The sequence below is a fragment of the Schistocerca americana genome, chromosome 2 (genome assembly GCF_021461395.2).
Source record: "Schistocerca americana isolate TAMUIC-IGC-003095 chromosome 2, iqSchAmer2.1, whole genome shotgun sequence".
Classification (NCBI taxonomy): Eukaryota; Metazoa; Arthropoda; class Insecta; order Orthoptera; family Acrididae; genus Schistocerca; species Schistocerca americana.
The window spans coordinates 869,762,301-869,781,850 of NC_060120.1; the positions used below are offsets into that span (position 1 = coordinate 869,762,301).

General features: G+C 39.4%; 1 protein-coding gene across 1 annotated transcript in view; it reads right to left on the reverse strand.

The window, feature by feature from the left end:
• Positions 1-19,550, reverse strand: part of LOC124595432 (farnesol dehydrogenase-like) — a 72,197-nt gene that overhangs the window by 12,565 nt on the left and 40,082 nt on the right. The window contains exons 3-4 of the mRNA XM_047134173.1: positions 11,739-11,868; positions 1,014-1,143 (exon numbers count right to left, since the gene is read on the reverse strand). Of these exons, the coding sequence (XP_046990129.1) occupies positions 1,014-1,143; positions 11,739-11,868 (260 nt within the window). The remainder of the gene's footprint in view (positions 1-1,013; positions 1,144-11,738; positions 11,869-19,550) is intronic.

Sequence of the window (19,550 nt, forward strand, 5' to 3'; positions counted from 1 at the left end):
CGGGGCGGGGAATTACGCGTTACCCCGTCACCGGCTATGCATGGGAGTGCATGGGTCGGCCTTCAGAGGTCTCAAACACCGCAGCGGAGAAAAGGGTAAAGAGAAGAGGAAAGGAAAAGAGAAGGACAAAGGAAGGACAAAGACTTGCCAGCAGAGAAAGCGAAGAATGTGTTACATTTTCAAGCGTCCATCTCCAGACGTAGTCACAAAACATACTCCCAGAGGGGGAGAAAGGGAAGGAAAGAGGTGGAGGGAGGGGGGCGAAGATGGGGGATGGGGAAGGATGTGGAAAAGGAAGCTATGCAGCATGGGAAGGAAGGAGGGCCACATTAGCTCGGCATCCTGTGCTCGCTACGCATGTATTCACAAAAGAGTTGTGGACCCCCTGGGGGGAAATATCATATTGAATGAATAGAGCAATACTTCAAGATCATTGACGCCAACAGTAGCTTTCAGGAAATCTACACTGAAAAGACCACAAATAATAATTTGCTACCCTCTGCCTGACAGAGAGCACAACAGCAAGGAATCCAAGTAATTGAGAAATAGTTGAAAATTTCACAATTGGGATCTAGACACAGTTACAATTATAAAATTATCATTATTTAGTTTAAGCTCAGAGGCACGTGCTTCTATATGTTGCTCTACACAATTTTTCAGTTTCGAAATTTTTCACCTTATCACAACTTTTAACATACTTGGCAACTTGCACAAATAGGTTACCGGTATAAATTTAAAACAATTCACTAACATTTTTATAACTAAATGTGTAGCATGCAAATGGCATTTTTCTTTTGAACTATGGTAATTTATATACAGCTGCTGTGAAAATGATGAGCACAAAACTTTGTTACAGTTATGTTTTGTGTACTATGCAAGGTAAAATTTTAACATTTAAATATTATGTTTTATTCTGTGTGTGATTTTTCAGTGTCCAAAATTTAATACTCAATGTTTTTCTATAATGGTTGACCATTTAACTATAAAAGAAAGTTTGGAACTGAATACTGTACCGTAACTCTGATTCCAGAGTTTCTTTCAACTAAATCCTTTAATAAGCCCTCTGTCAGTACCTGAACTGCATGTTTGCTTGCACCATACATGCTAAAATTTGAGGCTCTTGGGGGATAAATGCCAGAAATACTGAAAAAAAGAAACAGGAATCACAGCAACTTAAGAAACTGGTAATGTATTTAAAATTCATGGCAGTCATGTATTAATTATTTCACACTCAATTTAATCAATTTAATGAAGGGTCCGAATTTCAATAAAATTTTCACAGTCTGAGTAGACTTTACTTGGTATCAAATTGAAGCAATTTTTTAACAAAATCCAGTGAACAGCAATTTTTGCTCATTCTTGCAGACTAGGAAGTCACAGGATTGTATATTTAACCATATTCTTTCTGATAATTGTTTTTAAATAATGCTGCTACCATATGACTGCATTAATTTTTATTTTATTGTTATACGCTCCAGATTTCAGCCTTAGGCCATTTTCTAATACAAAAGCTGGAATAAACAATAGAAGCATAAATCACTAAAGCAAGAAACAGCACAAACATGAACTTATTTACATGTCAAAAGACATCAGACTGGTATGAAATACAAGTCCTAGTAGAAAAAGCATATCTAGTCATGCAGACCAGTGAGAACATCTGTAAAGGACCTAAATATATTACAGACTTTCATTTCTAGACTGTACAGCACAGGTCTTATATGAAACTGCTAACCAATATACAAGCAGTCGCCACACTATTGTGTCTGAATAACAGCTGACATGGAAAATCCAGGGTGAAATGTAACAATATTATGAAAAGGAAAGTTGCTGCTCTCCATATAATGGAGATTCTGAGGTGCAGATAGGCACAACAAAAAGACTGTTCCAAATAAAGCTTTCAGCCCATAAGGCCTCCATCAAAAGTAGCTGTGTGTGTGTGTGTGTGTGTGTGTGTGTGTGGTCAATTTTTGATGAAGGCCTTAAGGGCCGAAAGCTTTATTTAGAACTGTCTTTTGTTGTGACTCAGCAGCTCCATTATAAGGTGAGTGTCAACTTTCCTTTTCATAATATTGCAACACCTGACATGGACCCACAAAAAATTCTTCCAAAGATCACCTGAGACATATCACAGTCCGCATAATGCAATCTGTGGTGTGTTAGGGGACAAGGTAGCTGAACTGTTCATTTTGCTTACATTGGTACATAACGTAATTTACATTTTGTGACATGGAGGTTATGGTGTCCCATAACATTTCCATGGGAAGGGCCATGGCACATCGTTACACTCTTAAAAGCATGAAGGACTGCTGCATGAAGGCATTATAAAAATAGTACAATGATCAGAGATAAGGCACTACCTGGATGTGCAGCCTGAACAGCGAGCGGGCATGTACAGTTGCTTCTGGAGTGCACTATTTTATGCTACATCTAGCTCAAGTTGCTCTGGAGGGGCCACCATAAAATATACAAGCAGACCTCTTCAAGAATGTCAATAACAGTAAAAACATGAAAGATACCAGTTGATTTTGGCAGAAAGTTATTGTTACGTGATTGTGAACTGTAATCATTGAAGCACTTTGGAAAAGGAGCTATAGAACTTGACAAGAAGTCAAGCTGAATGTGTTTAGCTGGCCAGCAAATCACCACCACCACCACTATTATTGGAAACTGTTAATCCAGTGTTAACATATTGTACATTCAACCAGCTAAGAGTAAGCAGTGTTACATCTGGTGTCAAGTACAGTGAAGCATAGCAGCACCAGGGAGCATGACAAATGCTGCATATGACGACCGTTATAATGAATGATAGCAGAAGAAGGGAATTTTCAAGAATTTGAACAGTTTCAAGTGGGGAGATGGTAAGAGAATGTACCATAGTGAAGTTTAGGAGACATTGATAATCAAAAGGAAGACACAAACAAAGTGTACAGTGAAGAGAGCTGGAATTCAAAAGGTCTGGTATAGGAAGGCACCTGGAGATGTGACAAAAATGTTGAAAAGCAATACCTTAGGGTGGAAAAGAACAGATAGATGCCCAAACCATATTTTTCAGTGTGATGGGAAAAGGAGCTGAAGGGTGTATGTCCCATCAAGTTTGTATACAAGGGGGAAAGAGTAACAATCCCTGAAAATACTGTACAGTGGAGAATGCTTAGTGGTGGGCAAATGTTTGATTTGAAATGAGTTTTCCTTCAGACTGAAGAAAGTATGATGTAACAGTAGTAAGGGAATTATGACACCTTTTTTTGAGATTCACTGTGTCAACTGTACTGTGTTCTGAGGTTTGGTCCTAAAAAGTAAGGTTTCAGTTCTGGAACATTTCTAAATCTGCCTTATTCGAGGTACAATGTGACATTTATTGAAACATAGTATTCTTATATGAGAAGTATAAATACCATTTTGAATCTTATTGGTTTTGGAACCCAGAGTTCCCTTTGACCAACAGATTGTAATTAAAAAGAAAAAAGTGGGTATGATGAATTTTCAACTTAAATAAATTTGAGAATGTTAAGGAGATACTTAAAACAAATGCAGAGTATTATTAAGGATTAGAGAGAAGTTCAATAGTGAATTCATAGTAGTATAGTATCTAAGACAAATGTATGATTGACTGATGTAAAGAAGTATAAGGGTTGTTAATGCAATATCCTCTATTTGCAATTGGTGAGTGTGTGATGACCCATAACGTTTCCATGGGAAAGGCCACGGCACACCATTATGTTTTTCAAACTATGAAGCATAGCCACATGAACAAAATACAGAAAGAAAATACTATAATAGCTTTGATTGATGTTGGAAAAATGGTACACTGACAAGATGTGTCTCTTTGTAGAGAGTCAAGTGAGATAAGGTGAAACCTGGGCGTCCAGTCAGAGCAGTGGGCAAGCATTTGCTTTTGCTGAAGGAGTGCACTATTCCATGCTGCCATAGCTGAAGGAGGTGTGGAAGGGCCACCACAGAATACACAAGCAGACCTTTCCAATAATGTCAATAATAGTAAAGACACGAAAGAGACTGGGTGAATTTGGGAGAAGGTCCAGACTAGAAGCTTTTGTTATATGCTTGTGAACTGCAATTGTTGTTGCACTCGCACTTAGGAAAAAAGTTACTGAGCACAGCAAGAAGTCAAGTTGGAACTGACTAGCAGGTCCAGCTCATAACTATTATTACAGGTAACCATTACTAACATACCTCACATTCAACTAGCTAAAGTGAAGGTGGCACTACACCTTGTGTCAAGTATGGTGAAACACACCAGCACTAGAGAACATAATAAATGCCACAAGATCCACTATTAAAATTCACATGTAAACATTGCGAAGTGTCTTATCATAATATTCTCATATTTTTAACAACATAGAATTTTTTGAAACTTCCTGGCAGATTAAAACTGTGTGCCCGACCAAGACTCGAACTCGGAACCTTTGCCTTTCGCGGGCAAGTGCTCTAACAGCTGAGCTACCGAAGCACGACTCTTTGTAATAAGTTCTTTATGTAAAATAGGGCAGGCTATGTAGGTGAGTAGTAATATGTATTGTTACAAACTGCAACAGCAGTATGCAAATGCTCCCCAAATTCCCTCACACCAGCACAATTAGCCAAGGAAACCACAATGCAAGGGTGATAAAATGGTGGGGAGTGGGAAGGAACATGGATGCAGCTGAGGAGCCAACAGAATATGAGACATTATTCAAAGTCAATAGGGGCAGTGTGGTGTGGGTGGCAAGGGAGGGGGAAATTGAGAGGAGGGGTAGTTTGAAGAAGTGGGTGCCCAAAAGAGGGTGGGGTGGCAAAATTCATAAGGTTACTGGACTCAGATCCATACTATCTGACAAATACAAATAAAACTTCTGTAAAGTCCATGTTATGGAACTTAATGAAGTATTAATAAAATATGTGTAACCCTTTCTATAACATGCATTTAAAACTGCTTGAGAATGTGCTTAACACATCCACCACAGTTCACACGCCCATTAAGAAAATGTTACAATTCCGGAAGAAAAATGTACAACAAAGTATTTTCTGAAGAGTAAAACAATATCTCTCCAGTTATTCCAAAAACAATTCTTAGAAGTTCAGTGGTTAAATCAGTAGGTCAAATTTTTTTTAATGGTGACATATGAGACTAGCTGTAGGACAGAATAATACTAGATAATTTTTGTGGAAGTTGCATCTATAATTTCAGAGCATATATATACAGGGTGTCTCATTTAGCTTGACCACCCTAAATAACTATTTGTCCAGTTGCAAATTACAAAATGTTTCAATCAGTTCTTCTTTAGCCATCACGGCGACATCAATCAGCACTATTGCCTTCGCTGTAGCTTTGTATTTTCCAAAGATATGAACAGCGGTATGACTTTTTTAAATAGCACCCTGCATTTTTTATTCGGTAATTCATTTCCTCTCCTAAAGACCTATTCAAAAATGTATCAAAGTGTACCATTCACTGAAACACAACATTATTAATTACATAACACAACATTGACTTTGAGCCCAGTATTACAAACTCTTCCACTTGCTGGAGTTGTCAGAAAACAAATGAAAACCAAGTAAAAACATTACCAAAATTGACTTTTACTCTCCTGTTCCATTGCCCAGGAGAAGAACATTCAAAGATGCTCAAAGTGGTGACCCTGGACACCAATACACTGGTGCACTCGTTGAATGAAAGAATTATTTACTGTTTCCATTGTTGCCTGCTGAAGAGAATTACAAGCAAGCACAATATGATCCTGCATGTCCTCTGGAGTTGTTGGAATATCGCAATAGACAACGTCTTTAATGCATCCCCAAAGAAAAAAGTCCAGAGGATTTAAATCAGGAGACCTAGCAGGCCAAGTAACTGTTCCTCCTTGATCAATCCATCTGGCAGGATACCTTTAGTTCAGTACACATCATGCATGCAAGGTATTATGTGCTGGACATCCATCGTGTTGATACCATACAAGCATTCTCATTCGTGGTGGCACTTCATCCAGAAAAGGAGGAAGAATTCATCCGAGGAAGTTGGCATACGCTGTGCCATATAGACTACCATTGATGAAATAAGGGCCGATAATTTTAGTACCAAGCATCCCACACCACATGTTAACTCTCCATTGATGCTGATGTTCCACCTGTCTAAGCCATTATGGGTTGTCGCTGGAGCAATAATGCATGTTCCGTGTATTTACCTGTCCTTTTTTTGATAAGGAACATTCATCATTAAATTGAACATTGGAGAAGAAGTTTGGATTGGCGAGGATTTGCTGCTGTGCTCACTGACAGAACTGTACACGATTCTGGAAATCATTCCCATGCAACTCTTGACGTAGATGTACATGGTAAGGATGGAACCGATGACATGTAAGAATACGATGTACACTGGTTTTAGAAATGCAAATCTCGTGTTTAAGCTGTCATGTGCTCACACGTGGATTCATAGCAACAGAAGAGAGAACAGTAACTTCGGCAGCTTCGTCTGTGCGAGTGCTATGACGATTGCATTGTCGTGGGTTGAAATTTTCCATTTCCTGAAGCATCGCAACAAGATGAGAAAACATCCATTGGGAAGGTGGGTTCTTGTCAGGATATTGCTCTTTGTACAGTTCCACTGCCTGTGTAGCATTTTGCTAACCTTCAACAACAACAACAACAACAATAAAAGAAACATTATGTCGATGCAGTTTGTAGGAAGGACAGCCTTTACTGTATGCCTACTCTAGACAATAGTATTTAAAAGGACTAAACTACTCTTCTAAATGTACCTGTACATAAGGAAACGGAATTGAAATTACTGTTCTGCTAACTTACATTCCCTATAGATGAGTAGTATTTCTACCTTCTCTTTGTTGGTGTACATTCTACTCGCACAACTATTCAATTGATGATGGTTGATGGAATGACGGGTGTGCATTCTACTTATGTTTACATTTGTCCTCTCAATGTCGGCACCTGGATGTGTTCCATTACCCCGAGTACCTGCACTAAGCACTGTGAGTGTCAACGTCAATGTTGTGTTATGTAATTAATAATGTTGTGTTTCAATGAATGGTACACTGTGATACATTTTTGAATAGGTGTTTAGGAGAGGAAGTGAATTACTTAAAGACTTTTGATTGGTGAATGGTGGAGGGGAGGATTTGAATGAGAAAGGTGTAGGTGGGAAAGAAATGGATAGTTTGAGTAGTTTGGTAATTGGGGAGAGGGAGGGTGCAGGGGTAATCAATTATCAAATATTTATAAATATTTGAAACACATTTACATGTATTCCAGACACTTTTACATAACTGCTATAAATACATGGGATAATCAAGAGTTTGTAAAAGGACTGGAGAACATAGTCACACTTTGAAGACATATACATTTAAGTAACCATTAGAAGTATATGCACCCATGTCTACATCTGCAGCTATTTAACATATCAGGTAACAACAATACCAGAGAAGGAAAGTTGCTACTCGCCATATAACAGAGATGCTGAGTTGTGATATGCACAACAAAAAGATTCACACACAGAGAATCTCTGCTCTCTTAGACCAACAACTTCAACCTATTTCCTGGAACTTACCCTCCTATATAAAAGATACCAACCATTTCCTCGACCGACTCTCCACAGTTTCTGTCCCTTTACCACACGGTGCCCTGCTCGTCACTATTGATTCCACCTCCCTGTACACTAACATTCCTAATGCCCATGACCTTACTACTATCGAACACTACCTTTCCAGGCACCCTATGGATTCCAGACCAACAACCTTCTTTCTAGTCTCCATGACCAACTATATCCCCACCCACAATTACTTCTCCTTTGAAGGCATTACCTACAAACAAACCCGCGGTAAGGCTATGGGCACCTGCATGGCACCATCCTATGCTGACCTATTCATGGGCCATCTAGAGGAAGCCTTCCTAAAAACCCAGAATCCTAAAACCCTCACCTGGTTCAGATTCATTGAGGACTTCTTTGCTATCTGAATTGAAGGTGAGGACACCTTATTCACATTCCTCCAGAAACTCAACAACTTCTCCCCCATTTGCTTCACCTGGGCCTACTCAACCCAACAAGCCACCTTCCTAGATGTTGACCTTCACCTCAGAGATGGCTACATCAGTACCTCCATCTATATCAAACCTACTAACCACCAGCAATACCTCCATTTCGACAGCTGCCACCCAATCCATACCAAGAAGTCCCTTCCATACAGCCTAGCCATTCATGGTCGTCGCATCCACAGTGATGAGCAGTCCCTCTCAAAATATACCTGACCTAATTATCCTCCCATCCTTGTACAAAAACAAATCTCCCGTACCTTATCTTTCCAGTCTCCCACCACCTCCCAATTTCCCACATTCCAGCTACAGAGGAGCATTCCCCTATAATTCAGCACCATCCAGGACTGGAGCAACTGAATTACATTCTCCACCAGGGTTTCAAATACCTCTCGCCATGCCCTGAAATGAGAAATGCCCTGCCCACTATCCTTCCCACCCCTCCTACCGTGGTATTCTGCCGTCAACCAAACCCACACAATATACTCATCCATCCTTACACAACCCCTGCTCCCAATCCCTTACCTCATGGCTCATACTACTGTAATAAACCTAGATGCAAGACCTGTCCCATACATCCTCCTACCACCCCCTACTCCAGTCCGGTCACTAACATCATCTATCCCATCAAAGGCAGGGCTACCTGTCAAACCATTCATGTGATTTACAAGCTAAGCTGCAACCACTGTGCTGCATTCTATGTAGGCATGACAACCAACAAGCTGTCTGTCCACATGAATGGCCACTGACAAACTGTGGCCAAAAAACAAGTGGGCCACCCTGTTGCTGAACACGCTGCCAAACATGATATCCCTCATCTCAATGACCGCTTCACAGCCTGTACCATATGGATCATTCCCACCAACACCAGCTTTTCTGAATTGTGCAGATGGGAATTTTCCCTCCAATACATCCTATGTTCCCATAATCACCCTGGCCTCAACCTTCGTCAGTCACTGTCCTCACCCATCCAACCCCCTCCCTGTTCCCATTCCAGCACTACACAGCTGTCATTTCACCGCCACACCCAGTCTTAATTTCTTTCTTTTTATTTCTTTCTTTTCCATTACCCCCTCCCCCTCCACAATTTCTCTACTGTCCTCTGTCTAAGCTGCAACACTTCACTATCGGCCACTCCCACCATACTATCCCTCCCCTTCCGGGCCCCAGCCTCCTCCTTACCTCCACCCTGTTGCCACTCCCATCATGCACTGGTGCTGCTGTTTGCAGTGTGGTTTCAGTGCTCTGAGACTGCATATGTGTGTGCAAGTTGTGTTTATGTTAGTGTGTGTCAGCAGAAGACACACAAACACATGCACACACTAAGGCCTTAATGGCCAAACGCTTTAATTGTGTGAATCTTTTTGTTGTGCCTATCATGACTCAGCATCTCCACTATAAGGTGAGTAGCAACTTTCCTTCTCTGGTATTGTTATATTCTATCCCGGATTTTCCATTGTTTGATATCAGGCAATAAAACACATAAGATGTAAAAGATATTAGGTAAAAGCCACTGATGCAAGCTTCAGACGTAAAAGAATATTTTGGGGTGGGGGTGGGCACAAAGATAACCAATGCTATTAAGAATAACAGAAAGTAATTTAACATTTTGTATAAAACTACTATATCTACATTTGTGATGGTTATATTTATTCACATGTAAAAATAAAAATAAAGAAAGATTAGTGTAAAACAGTAGTTGTTATTCTAAAAACAATATATAAACAGTTCATTGGCTGAAACAAAAGGATATACTTTAAACTGGTAACATATGAAATATGCTGTGTAATGGAACAATTACGGATTAATTCCGATGGCTGTTACATGATGTCTACAAAAACAGAGCTTAATTGTGTACAATAATTTTAAATTTTTTTAAAGTTTAAAGAATATTTTTAAAAAGTGTGAATTTGCAGGGGTGGGGAGGATGAGGATTAATAGAAATTTACAGAAACAAAACGAAGCAGTAAAAAACGGAAGGGGATGGCAGAAGCTGTATAGTGGGAAAAGGAGGTGGTTAGTTTCAGGAAGCAGATGATCTGGGGAGGGGTGGGAGGGGGACTGGAGGGGGTAATGAAACATTCACCAAATATTTGGAAACACATTTACATTTTCCAAGCAGCTTTGAGAAACCACTAGAAATATATGGGGGTCATCTGATGTCTGTACAACTACTGGTGAGTGTAATTATATTTTTGATAACACATTTAAGTAATCATGAGAATTACGTTCACCATATCTACATCTGCAACTCTTGAACGTGTTGGGAAATAAGCCTCTGTGAAGTGGTTGAGGAAAATAATAAGTGTAATTGAATGACACGAAAGAGGAAGGGCGGGGGGGGGGGGGGGGGGGGGAGAAGGGGAAGGGCCAATATGACCAATGCTAATACAAATACTGGAAGGCAGTTATTCTTAGTAGCACTGGTTATATTGCTTCCCTCCCCCCTCCCTCCTCCCCCCCCCCCCCCCCCCCAATTCCTACACAACACTTCATGATGTTTACACGTGAACTGTAACAGCGGAATTCCATGTCATGTACTGCAAACAAGTATTTATCAATGTATGCAAAAATAATGGAATTATCACGCAAAAGAAGTAGTTCATCTACCTCGTTTCCTAACACACCACACATTGCTTGTGCAGAGTGTGATGTGCCTCAGATGATATTTGGAAGATCATATCAATTGTGTCCATGTCAGTTGTTGTTCAGATACAATATTGTAGCACATACCTGTTTATTGGTCATCAGTTCACATAATAGCTGTGCTACAGGGTCCACAAACGAAAGACTGTCACATATTTAGGGATTTTAGAGATGTTCTCACTTTTACTAATGGCAGGCTTGGCCTATATGTCCAGATATACTTTCTTGACAAGGGCTTTTATCTCATACCCATCTGAAGTCTTTTGACATATAAATAAGGCAAAGAATCATGGTATTTGTACACCATTTTTCATGTTTGCCTATTTCTTGCTTTTGTGATTTATGCTTCTATTGTTTATTCCAGATTTTGTACTTGAAAATGGTCTAAGGCTAAAATCTGGATTGTATAAAAATAAAATAAAAATTATTACAGTCAAATGGTGGCAGCATTATTCAATAAACTTACCAGGACTGTGGCTCCAGCCAAAATAAAAATTGTCAATGTATGTACTTTGTTTCAACTGAAGTTTTACAAACATAGGGGACATGAATTTCTGGTGCAAGATCAAATTTATTGCTTGCTCTCCTACTGTATCCTGCATACATCACTATGTCTAACTGAATGACAGAACAGTGGCTTCATTATTACATTTTGTTTACAGTTCTGAAGCAAGAACAATGATTACAGTAACTTAAGCCACTATAATCCCACATGCTCAATTAAGAAAAAAAAATCCTCATCCTGTCACAAGTGATACAGCTTCTTTATCACCCTCTGCCATTAATATGTCATTGTATACCAGCCATTTGTCCTGCAATTTTTGTAAGTTCTCATCACACCATTGTTTTTAAGGCCAAATTTACTCAGGAACTAAGCTTATGGAGTACAATAAACTCAAATATAATAGTAAGGAATCATGTAGATCTGACATTAATGACTAAAGTTTTTACAGGGTAGATGTATGGCCATAATATATTATCTTGTGCGCATGTATTGCTATTGCATCATGAAATTTCATTTATAAATATGTTTGGGGCCATAAAGGACACCTATTTACCTGCTAATATGGATAATAAAACCATCATTAACTCCTCTCTGTAACATGCCTTGTACAGCCTCTCTTGTGCAGATGCTAAGTCCAAGAACATTAATTTCTAGAATTTTCCTCCATTCCTCTGTTGGTGCCTCTGAAAATAAACAGTATTTTAAAAGATGACTTACCTTACTTTAGAGATAACTTTAAATTTTTGTTTCACTAAAATATAAACTTATCTTTTAGTATTTATGTGCTCTTGTAAAGAAACAAGGTCCTGACTCATGAATTTGTTGCAGGTTATTAAAGAGTGTCACAGGTTACTAAGAGATTATGGGCTGAGGAACAAACATTCCACTGTGGTAGTAATTTTTTGTGTTTCTGAAGCCTGTAATATGTATATATTCCGCTGGTGAGGTTATATAAGTGGGAGAAGAGATTTTATTAAGAGCTTCAGTATTCAGAAATTTGGAAATTCATTTTTAATCATGTCAACATGAAATTCAAATTACCTTTCACAATGAAAGACCAAATTTATAATGCAGACAAAGTGTCAAGAGACCAATACAATTCAGGGTTAATAGAGATTAAAGATAGGGGGATGTCTTCAGCTATTCGTTTGTTCATTCAGAAGGTAGCCATGTGAAGAGACGACACACACATTGTCAGATAGTGAGTCATGAGATGTTCACCAAAAGTCAATGCATTAGTAGAAAAATCACTGCAAAAGAGATTTTCCCAGTAGACTGCAGAGCTTGGCCCACACCTGGGCAAAAGAGGCACATGTTCCCAAGGAGAGAATGTAGACTCATAGCACCCTCTCTTACTGTGTTTTATGTTTTATTAAGTAACGAGCCTTTGCACAGAGCAGCTTCAAAGTGTTGAGTGCAGTCTTTGAAGGATTTCACTTGGGATGTTGTAACACCCTTCAACAGATCTGAATAGCTGTTGAATGGTGCATCCCACAGTGTAGAAGCCCCACAGGGAGAACAATAGCAGTTCCAGCACTGCAGATGATTGTGTCATAGAGACATCTCCAGCAATTTCACAGATGCAATTTAACAACAGAGATGACAGCAGAGGTATATCAGTGCTAGTTGGCACTTTGGAGAGCCTAATATGGCAACTGGATTGTTATGAGGTGATGAAGTGACACCACCACAGGAAAGTGAGACAGACCGAGATAGTAAGCAGTACTTTAAACAGTATGCCCCCTTCCTGGTGATGTACTGTCCCCCTCCCCAATAGGTCGGTGGTGTGCATTGATATCCCTACACAGGACACATTGGAGGGGGGGGGGGGGGGGAGAGGACTCAGACTAAGGTGGCTGGGGGACATTTGCACTCACACTGCTATTGTTTCTCAAATGGTAGTGAGGGAAATCCACTCACTGATGAAACCGGTGTGACCCAATATACAGATCCATCCAACTTACAGAGCCCCCCTGATACTCTCTCAGGACCAGTAGAATTCCAACAGTATGCATAATAACCACACATGCTTGGAGAGTAATTATCAGTAAAATACATTTCTTGGAAAGGTACAAAGATCACATAACATGATGACATCAGTTATTGCAGTCCTGGTAGGAGATAGTAATATCCACAGTAGTTCCAGTGAATTATCACATTAAGAGCGTACTGGTTAGGCATGAAAGGACCAAGAGGATAGGTCACAAATGTGGATTACTGTGTATCGGTGGGTTTGGAACCTCTAATACAATGGGTTGAAACCCAAATGATTGAGTTAAATAATGTTAAGAGAGAAGCAAAAAGAAAAAGATTCTTCCTGGAATAACTGATTGTAAAGAGGAAGGGTTATCACAAGAAATGGAGGAGTATGTTTGGGTGTACACAATACCATAAAGAAACACGAAGGACAGTTCCAAACATTCAAGCAGATGACAGTAATATCAAGGGATGCAAAGAAAGCAAACATACAGTACAGTAGAATAATGGTTACAGTTGGGGTGGAGGGCAGGGGGCAGGGATGTGAAGGTCACAAAAGAGGGAAGTTGTCAAAAGGTTCATCTTTAATATCAGAGACATTTATATTGCTGTGAAAATTATATGAGTGATGAAATTTGAAAGGGTTGACAGAATAAGTAAAAATTCTAAAAATCATGGTGGGAGCCTTGAGATTTAATAAGGATTCCTTTTAAACTTCTGTATAAGTAGTTGTATGCCCCCACATGAATGGACAGCAGCAGCAGTAATATCTGTGTGCAAGGGAGAAGGATTAAGAGGCAATAGCAAAAACTGCTGACCATTTAGTTTTACATGTATTTTAAGTAAAATATCTGAAGGGATCATTCATACATATATGAAAAACATATAAAAAAACAAAATGCTGTGACTTACCAACCGAGAAAGCGCTGGAAGACAGACAATAAAAAACACACAAACACACACATAGATTTCAAGCTTTTGCCACCCAAGGTTGCTTCATCAGGAAAGAGTGAAGGAGAGGGAAAGACGAAAGGATGTGGGTTTTAAGGGAGAGGGTAAGGAGTCATTCCAGTCCTGGAAGCAGAAAGACTTACCTTAGGGGGAAAAGGGACAGGTATACACGAGAGTGAGCATCCCCCCCCCCCCCCCCACACACACACACACACAGACATGTGTAAATTCAAAGAGGTTGGGCAGAGATGTCAGTTGAGGCAGAAGTACAGAGGCAAAGATGTTGTTATGTTGTTGAATGACTGGTGATGTACAAGGGGCGGCAACTTGAAATTAGCGGAGGTTGAGGCTTGGTGGGTAATGGGAAGAGAGGATATATTGAAGGGCAAGTTCCCATCTCTGGAGTTCTGATAGGTCGGTGTCAGTGGGAAGTATCCAGATAACCCGGACAGTGCAACACTGTGCCAAGATGTGCTGGCTGTGCACCAAGGCAGGTTTGGCCACAGGGTGAGCCTCATTACCAACAAACACTGTCTGCCTGTGTCCGTTCATGCGAATAGACAGTTTGTTGCTGGTCATTCCCACATAGAAGGCTTCACAGTGTAGGCATGTCAGTTGGTAAATCACGTGAGTGCTTTCACATGTGGCTCTGCCTTTGATCGTGTACAACTTCCGGGTTACAGGACTGGAGTAGGTGGTGGTGGGAGGGTTCATGGGACAGGTTTTACACCGGGGGTGGTTACAAGGGTAGGAGTGTAGGGCAGGTGGTTTTCCCCCTAAGGTAAGTCTTTCCAGTCCCGGGATTGGAATGACTCCTTACCCTCTCCCTTAAAACCCATATCCTTTTGTCTTTCCCTCTCCTGCCCTCTTTCCTGATGAAGCAACCTTGGGTTGCGAAAGCTTGAAATCTGTGTGTGTGTGTGTGTGTGTGTGTGTGTGTGTGTGTGTGTGTTTTTTTATTGCGTGTATCTACCAATGCTTTCTCGGTTGGTAAGCCACAGCATCTTTGTTTTTTATATATTTTCCCCAAATGGAATGTTTCCCTCTATTATATATATGAAAGGCATTTTTACATGAAGTAGGATGGTAGTGTAGGGGCCAGCTTGGGTTCAGAGCAGGGTTTCCTTGCAAGTCACATCTAAATGGTTTTTCAACTGGATACATCTGAAGCGATTGACAGAAGATGAGAACTTGACTGCATAGCAACACATTTCTCTTAAGCTTTTGATAGGGTGAATTGTGAGGAAATAAGTGTACTTTCAATGTGCCAGCAATATGATGATTTATTGTGTATGCTGAAAAAGAACAGATACATCTTCCTTCTCCCAGTTGCTGAAGTCTGCATGTGAATGTAGCAGGAGTGGCAGTTAGATACTGCACAATGCCTTGTCATTAAAATTACCATTTCTCAACATATATCAAAAAGTAGTGTAAATGATCAGATATATAGAAAAGTAAAGGATCTTGAGTTTGAAACCTATAAGATTTTTAGTTTGCCTACAACGAAATAGAGTTTTTCCAGAATTCTGATGTCCACCAAAATACAAGAACTACAAACCCAAAATTTTAATACATGAGTATTTAACAAGGAAACAGCATGCTGACAAATTTATTTAATGATATTCAATATTTTCCCTGTCATTAAAGTGATACAAAACCAGTAAAACAGTGCAGATTATTAGCTCTTTTGGATTATCTAATAGGTTGGAAATAATAGCATTGTATTTATTACATCATACAGTGCTGAGTCAATTTTCATGTTCATAATTATAATCATTTATGGTAGCTAGAATTTTGAATTGGCACTTTCAGAGGTCTACAACAGTTCCTTTTGAAAATCTTTACCTTTTATGTCTACGAAGGTATAGAATTCAAATCAACTTCATAGTACTCAAAATAAATTTCTTCTACTAAAGAAAAATTTTAGAATAAAGATTTCCCACCGTGAGGGTTATTTAAAGTTTTGTATGACACAAAAGGCTTTTCTTCGTCTCAAGCAAAAGAACTGCTGCAAAAAAGTTGAGCACTTTCTTGGGCGTCTTCACATATGAACAATATTCAGATAAATTGTGAAGCACAATCAGCTGATGCCAGCAGTTGGTTCAGTCAGTCAATGTCAAGGTGACTACATGTTTAGCCCAAGCTAATATGCACAAAGCTATCATCACAAAAGTTATGAACACATGCCTCAGATGGCAGCTTTTGTTAAATACCATTGTTGAGAGGGCAACACTTATGTTTTGTAGCTGTTTACGGAAGTGACTTACGAGTGAACTTTTATAACTGGATGCAGTGATGTATGAATTAATACCTCTCAGATTTTGTCTAAGTCTCTGTGTGCTACTTGCATAAAATTCCATGTGGCATACAGAGTATTTGAAATTTCCACTTTTCTGCTGAGCAGATTTACTACCCAACACCACGAAGAGGGAAACAGAAAATGTGTTTCACATGAAAGAAGATGAAACACCTACAACATGAGACATGACAATACTAAGAAATGGAAACAAATGTAAATGAAGAACACTGGACTGAAGTTAGCCATAGAAGAAAGAGATGACCAACTGAGCAACATGAGACACTGAATAGTGCTGGATCAAGAGATGCAAATCTACAAGCTGCAGATAAGACACCCTGGCTCTATGTAGGACAGCTCAAACATGAGACAACACCAGACTCAATAAAGCAATTCCTTAATAAGAAAGGGATCAAAGAGAATGTGAAATGTGAAGAACTGGCAAACAACAATAACACAGTCCTTTACAGTAAGCATCCCCTTTCACAACTTAGGGTTGGCGAATACAGCTGAAATATGACCAGCAGGAATCACTGTCAGACACTTGTTTTCCCCATCCCCCCCTCCCTGAGAAAGCGGAGGGGTGTCTCTTCTATAAGACACAAGAAAACCACAAAAAAAAACGTAAAGAGATAGGAGCAATAGGAACCTTGAAGAGCCTGCTGTGGAATATAGAAGGTCTAAAAATAGCACTGAGCTCCAAGAGACTTTCTGTATAGATATGGCATAGCTGTCCTAACAAACATTTTTAATCAAAACCTGGCAACACCCAGAATTTTACTGCACTCATATCCATACAAAACAAGGCAACAGAGGAAGACCCAGTGGATGAGTAAGTGTCCTCATAAAAATGGAATTAATGCCAATAACTGCAACTATCAAAAAGGAACATACACTCCTGACAGAAACGAAACACATTACAATAATATCATCCATTGATATAATAGATGAAATAGGCCAGCTGATAACTCAGAGTAAACATAATAAACCACTAAATATTGCTGGAGAGTTAAACTGCAGAATGAATATACAAAACAACAAAGCAAAAGTAATAGTGGAAAAGTTGCAGGAAGAAGACTTTATCCTATTAAACAATCCCAACATACCTACATATACTTTCCACAATGTCACAAGCACAATAGACTTCATAAAGGGACTAACTAGGGGTAATATATCACCTCTCTGGACTGCAGACCACACACCACTTCAGAAACATATCCCTCTGGAAATAAACATCTAAGGAGCATGGCAAACCGCACAAGAAACAGAGGAAGAAACACTTTTGAGAACAATAGAGGCCAGGAAAGTGAAAGCAAAATCAGACGATATAAAACAAATCAAAATGCCAACAGACAATTTGCAGCTAGAGGAACCAACAGAAGTGATAGGAGAACTAAGACAAGCTGCCAATACCAGGTACATAAAAAAGAGCAAAAAAATGGTTCAACATGGAGTGTTACAGTCTAAGAAAAGACATACTAGAAAGTCTACCTCAAATTAAACACTGTGCAGAGAGCCCTATACTCCTCAGCCAAAAAACAAAATATTTATAAGAAAAATCTGAAAGAAGAGAAGAGAACATTCTGGTCAAAAGAAGGAAAGAAACTAGTGGAGGAGCCTCAAAAGACCCATATATTGTGCTACGCCCAGAAAATGAACTGAAACACATTGCATCGATATGAAAATATGGGAGATGCACTTCAACAACATAATGATCAAGAAAGGACTAAGAGGGAGACCAGAGGGCAAAGAGGACACAATGCCACAGACAGCCATGGAATGGGTCCCATTGGCCACAGAAGAGATCAAAGGTGCCATTAACAGCACCAAGAACAAAAAAGCTGCAGGCCCTGACAGACTTTATAGCGAATATTTAAAGACACTGCCCAAATGCTAACACTAATGTGGAAAAAATTCTACAATTAAAACATAGAAACAGTCTCCATTTCAGATTAGTGGAGATAGTCAGTTGTAAGAGTGCTACATAAAGGGAAAGGAGGCCCCAAGGACCTTAGCAAATACAGAGGCATAGACCTACAAAACTTACCTTTCAAACTGTTCACAAAAATAATAACAGAGAGAATAAAGAAAACAATCTATGAACACCTCCCCAAATGCCAAATAGGACTCAAGAAGGGAAGATCAACTCTTACTGCAATATAACTCCTGCTAAAGAGTGTGTGGGAAGCCCTTGAAGACAGAAATGTTTTATGTGGTATTTATAGACATCACAAGAGCCTTTGAATTTAAAAACAGAAAATTAATGACCAAAAAAACTAGAGGAAATACTAGGAGAAAACAATATATAGACATGAATCATAAACGCAATAATGTGATGGGATGAAATAAGGGTCTCGACAAACTCTCCCTGTCAGAGCCGATACTCCAATTAAACAGCTTACTACAGAGAGACCCACTGAGTCCTCCATTATTTAGTCTTGCAGCAAAAGAAATTGTAAGAATACCCCCATAGGGAGGGTGTAATCTCACATGCATATGCAGACGATATTGTAATAGCCACAAAGGACATTGCAAAGTTATAAGAAGTGATACACGATATGGAAGATTGGTGTGTTGAACATGGCTTCAAAATAAATGTGGAAACAGAAATGATTGTACTAAGAAATGGAGGAAGAGTACCTGCATCAGCTGAGATCTTCATATGGAAGAGGAAACTGAAGCTTCTACCAGACTTCAAGTACCTAGGGGCCACCATACGAACAACTGCTAAATGTTTCACAAAACATTTAACAGAGAAAGTAGTGCAAGCAATAATGGCAATCCATGAAATACAATACATCAGATTCCTTAGCCTAGAGACAGCAGTGGCATTATCCAGAGTCAAAATCTTCCCAATAATGACATATGGCATAGAAATTATTGGAGCACATTTTACAGTGAAAAACCTAACGACACTACAAACAGTGAATGTGCTCATATAAAGAAAGCAATAGGAGTGTCCAAAACAACACAATCCATACTTTTATACCTGCTGGTGTGGGAGCCCTTCCTTACTGAAGACCTATAGACAAACCTGATGCTACCCAATAGCAGTGCTTTGGAAAATCTACTCAAAACATTGAAGGAAAAAAGGGAAGACATTTTACAGCATGGGCACCATGATTGAACATGGACAAAGGA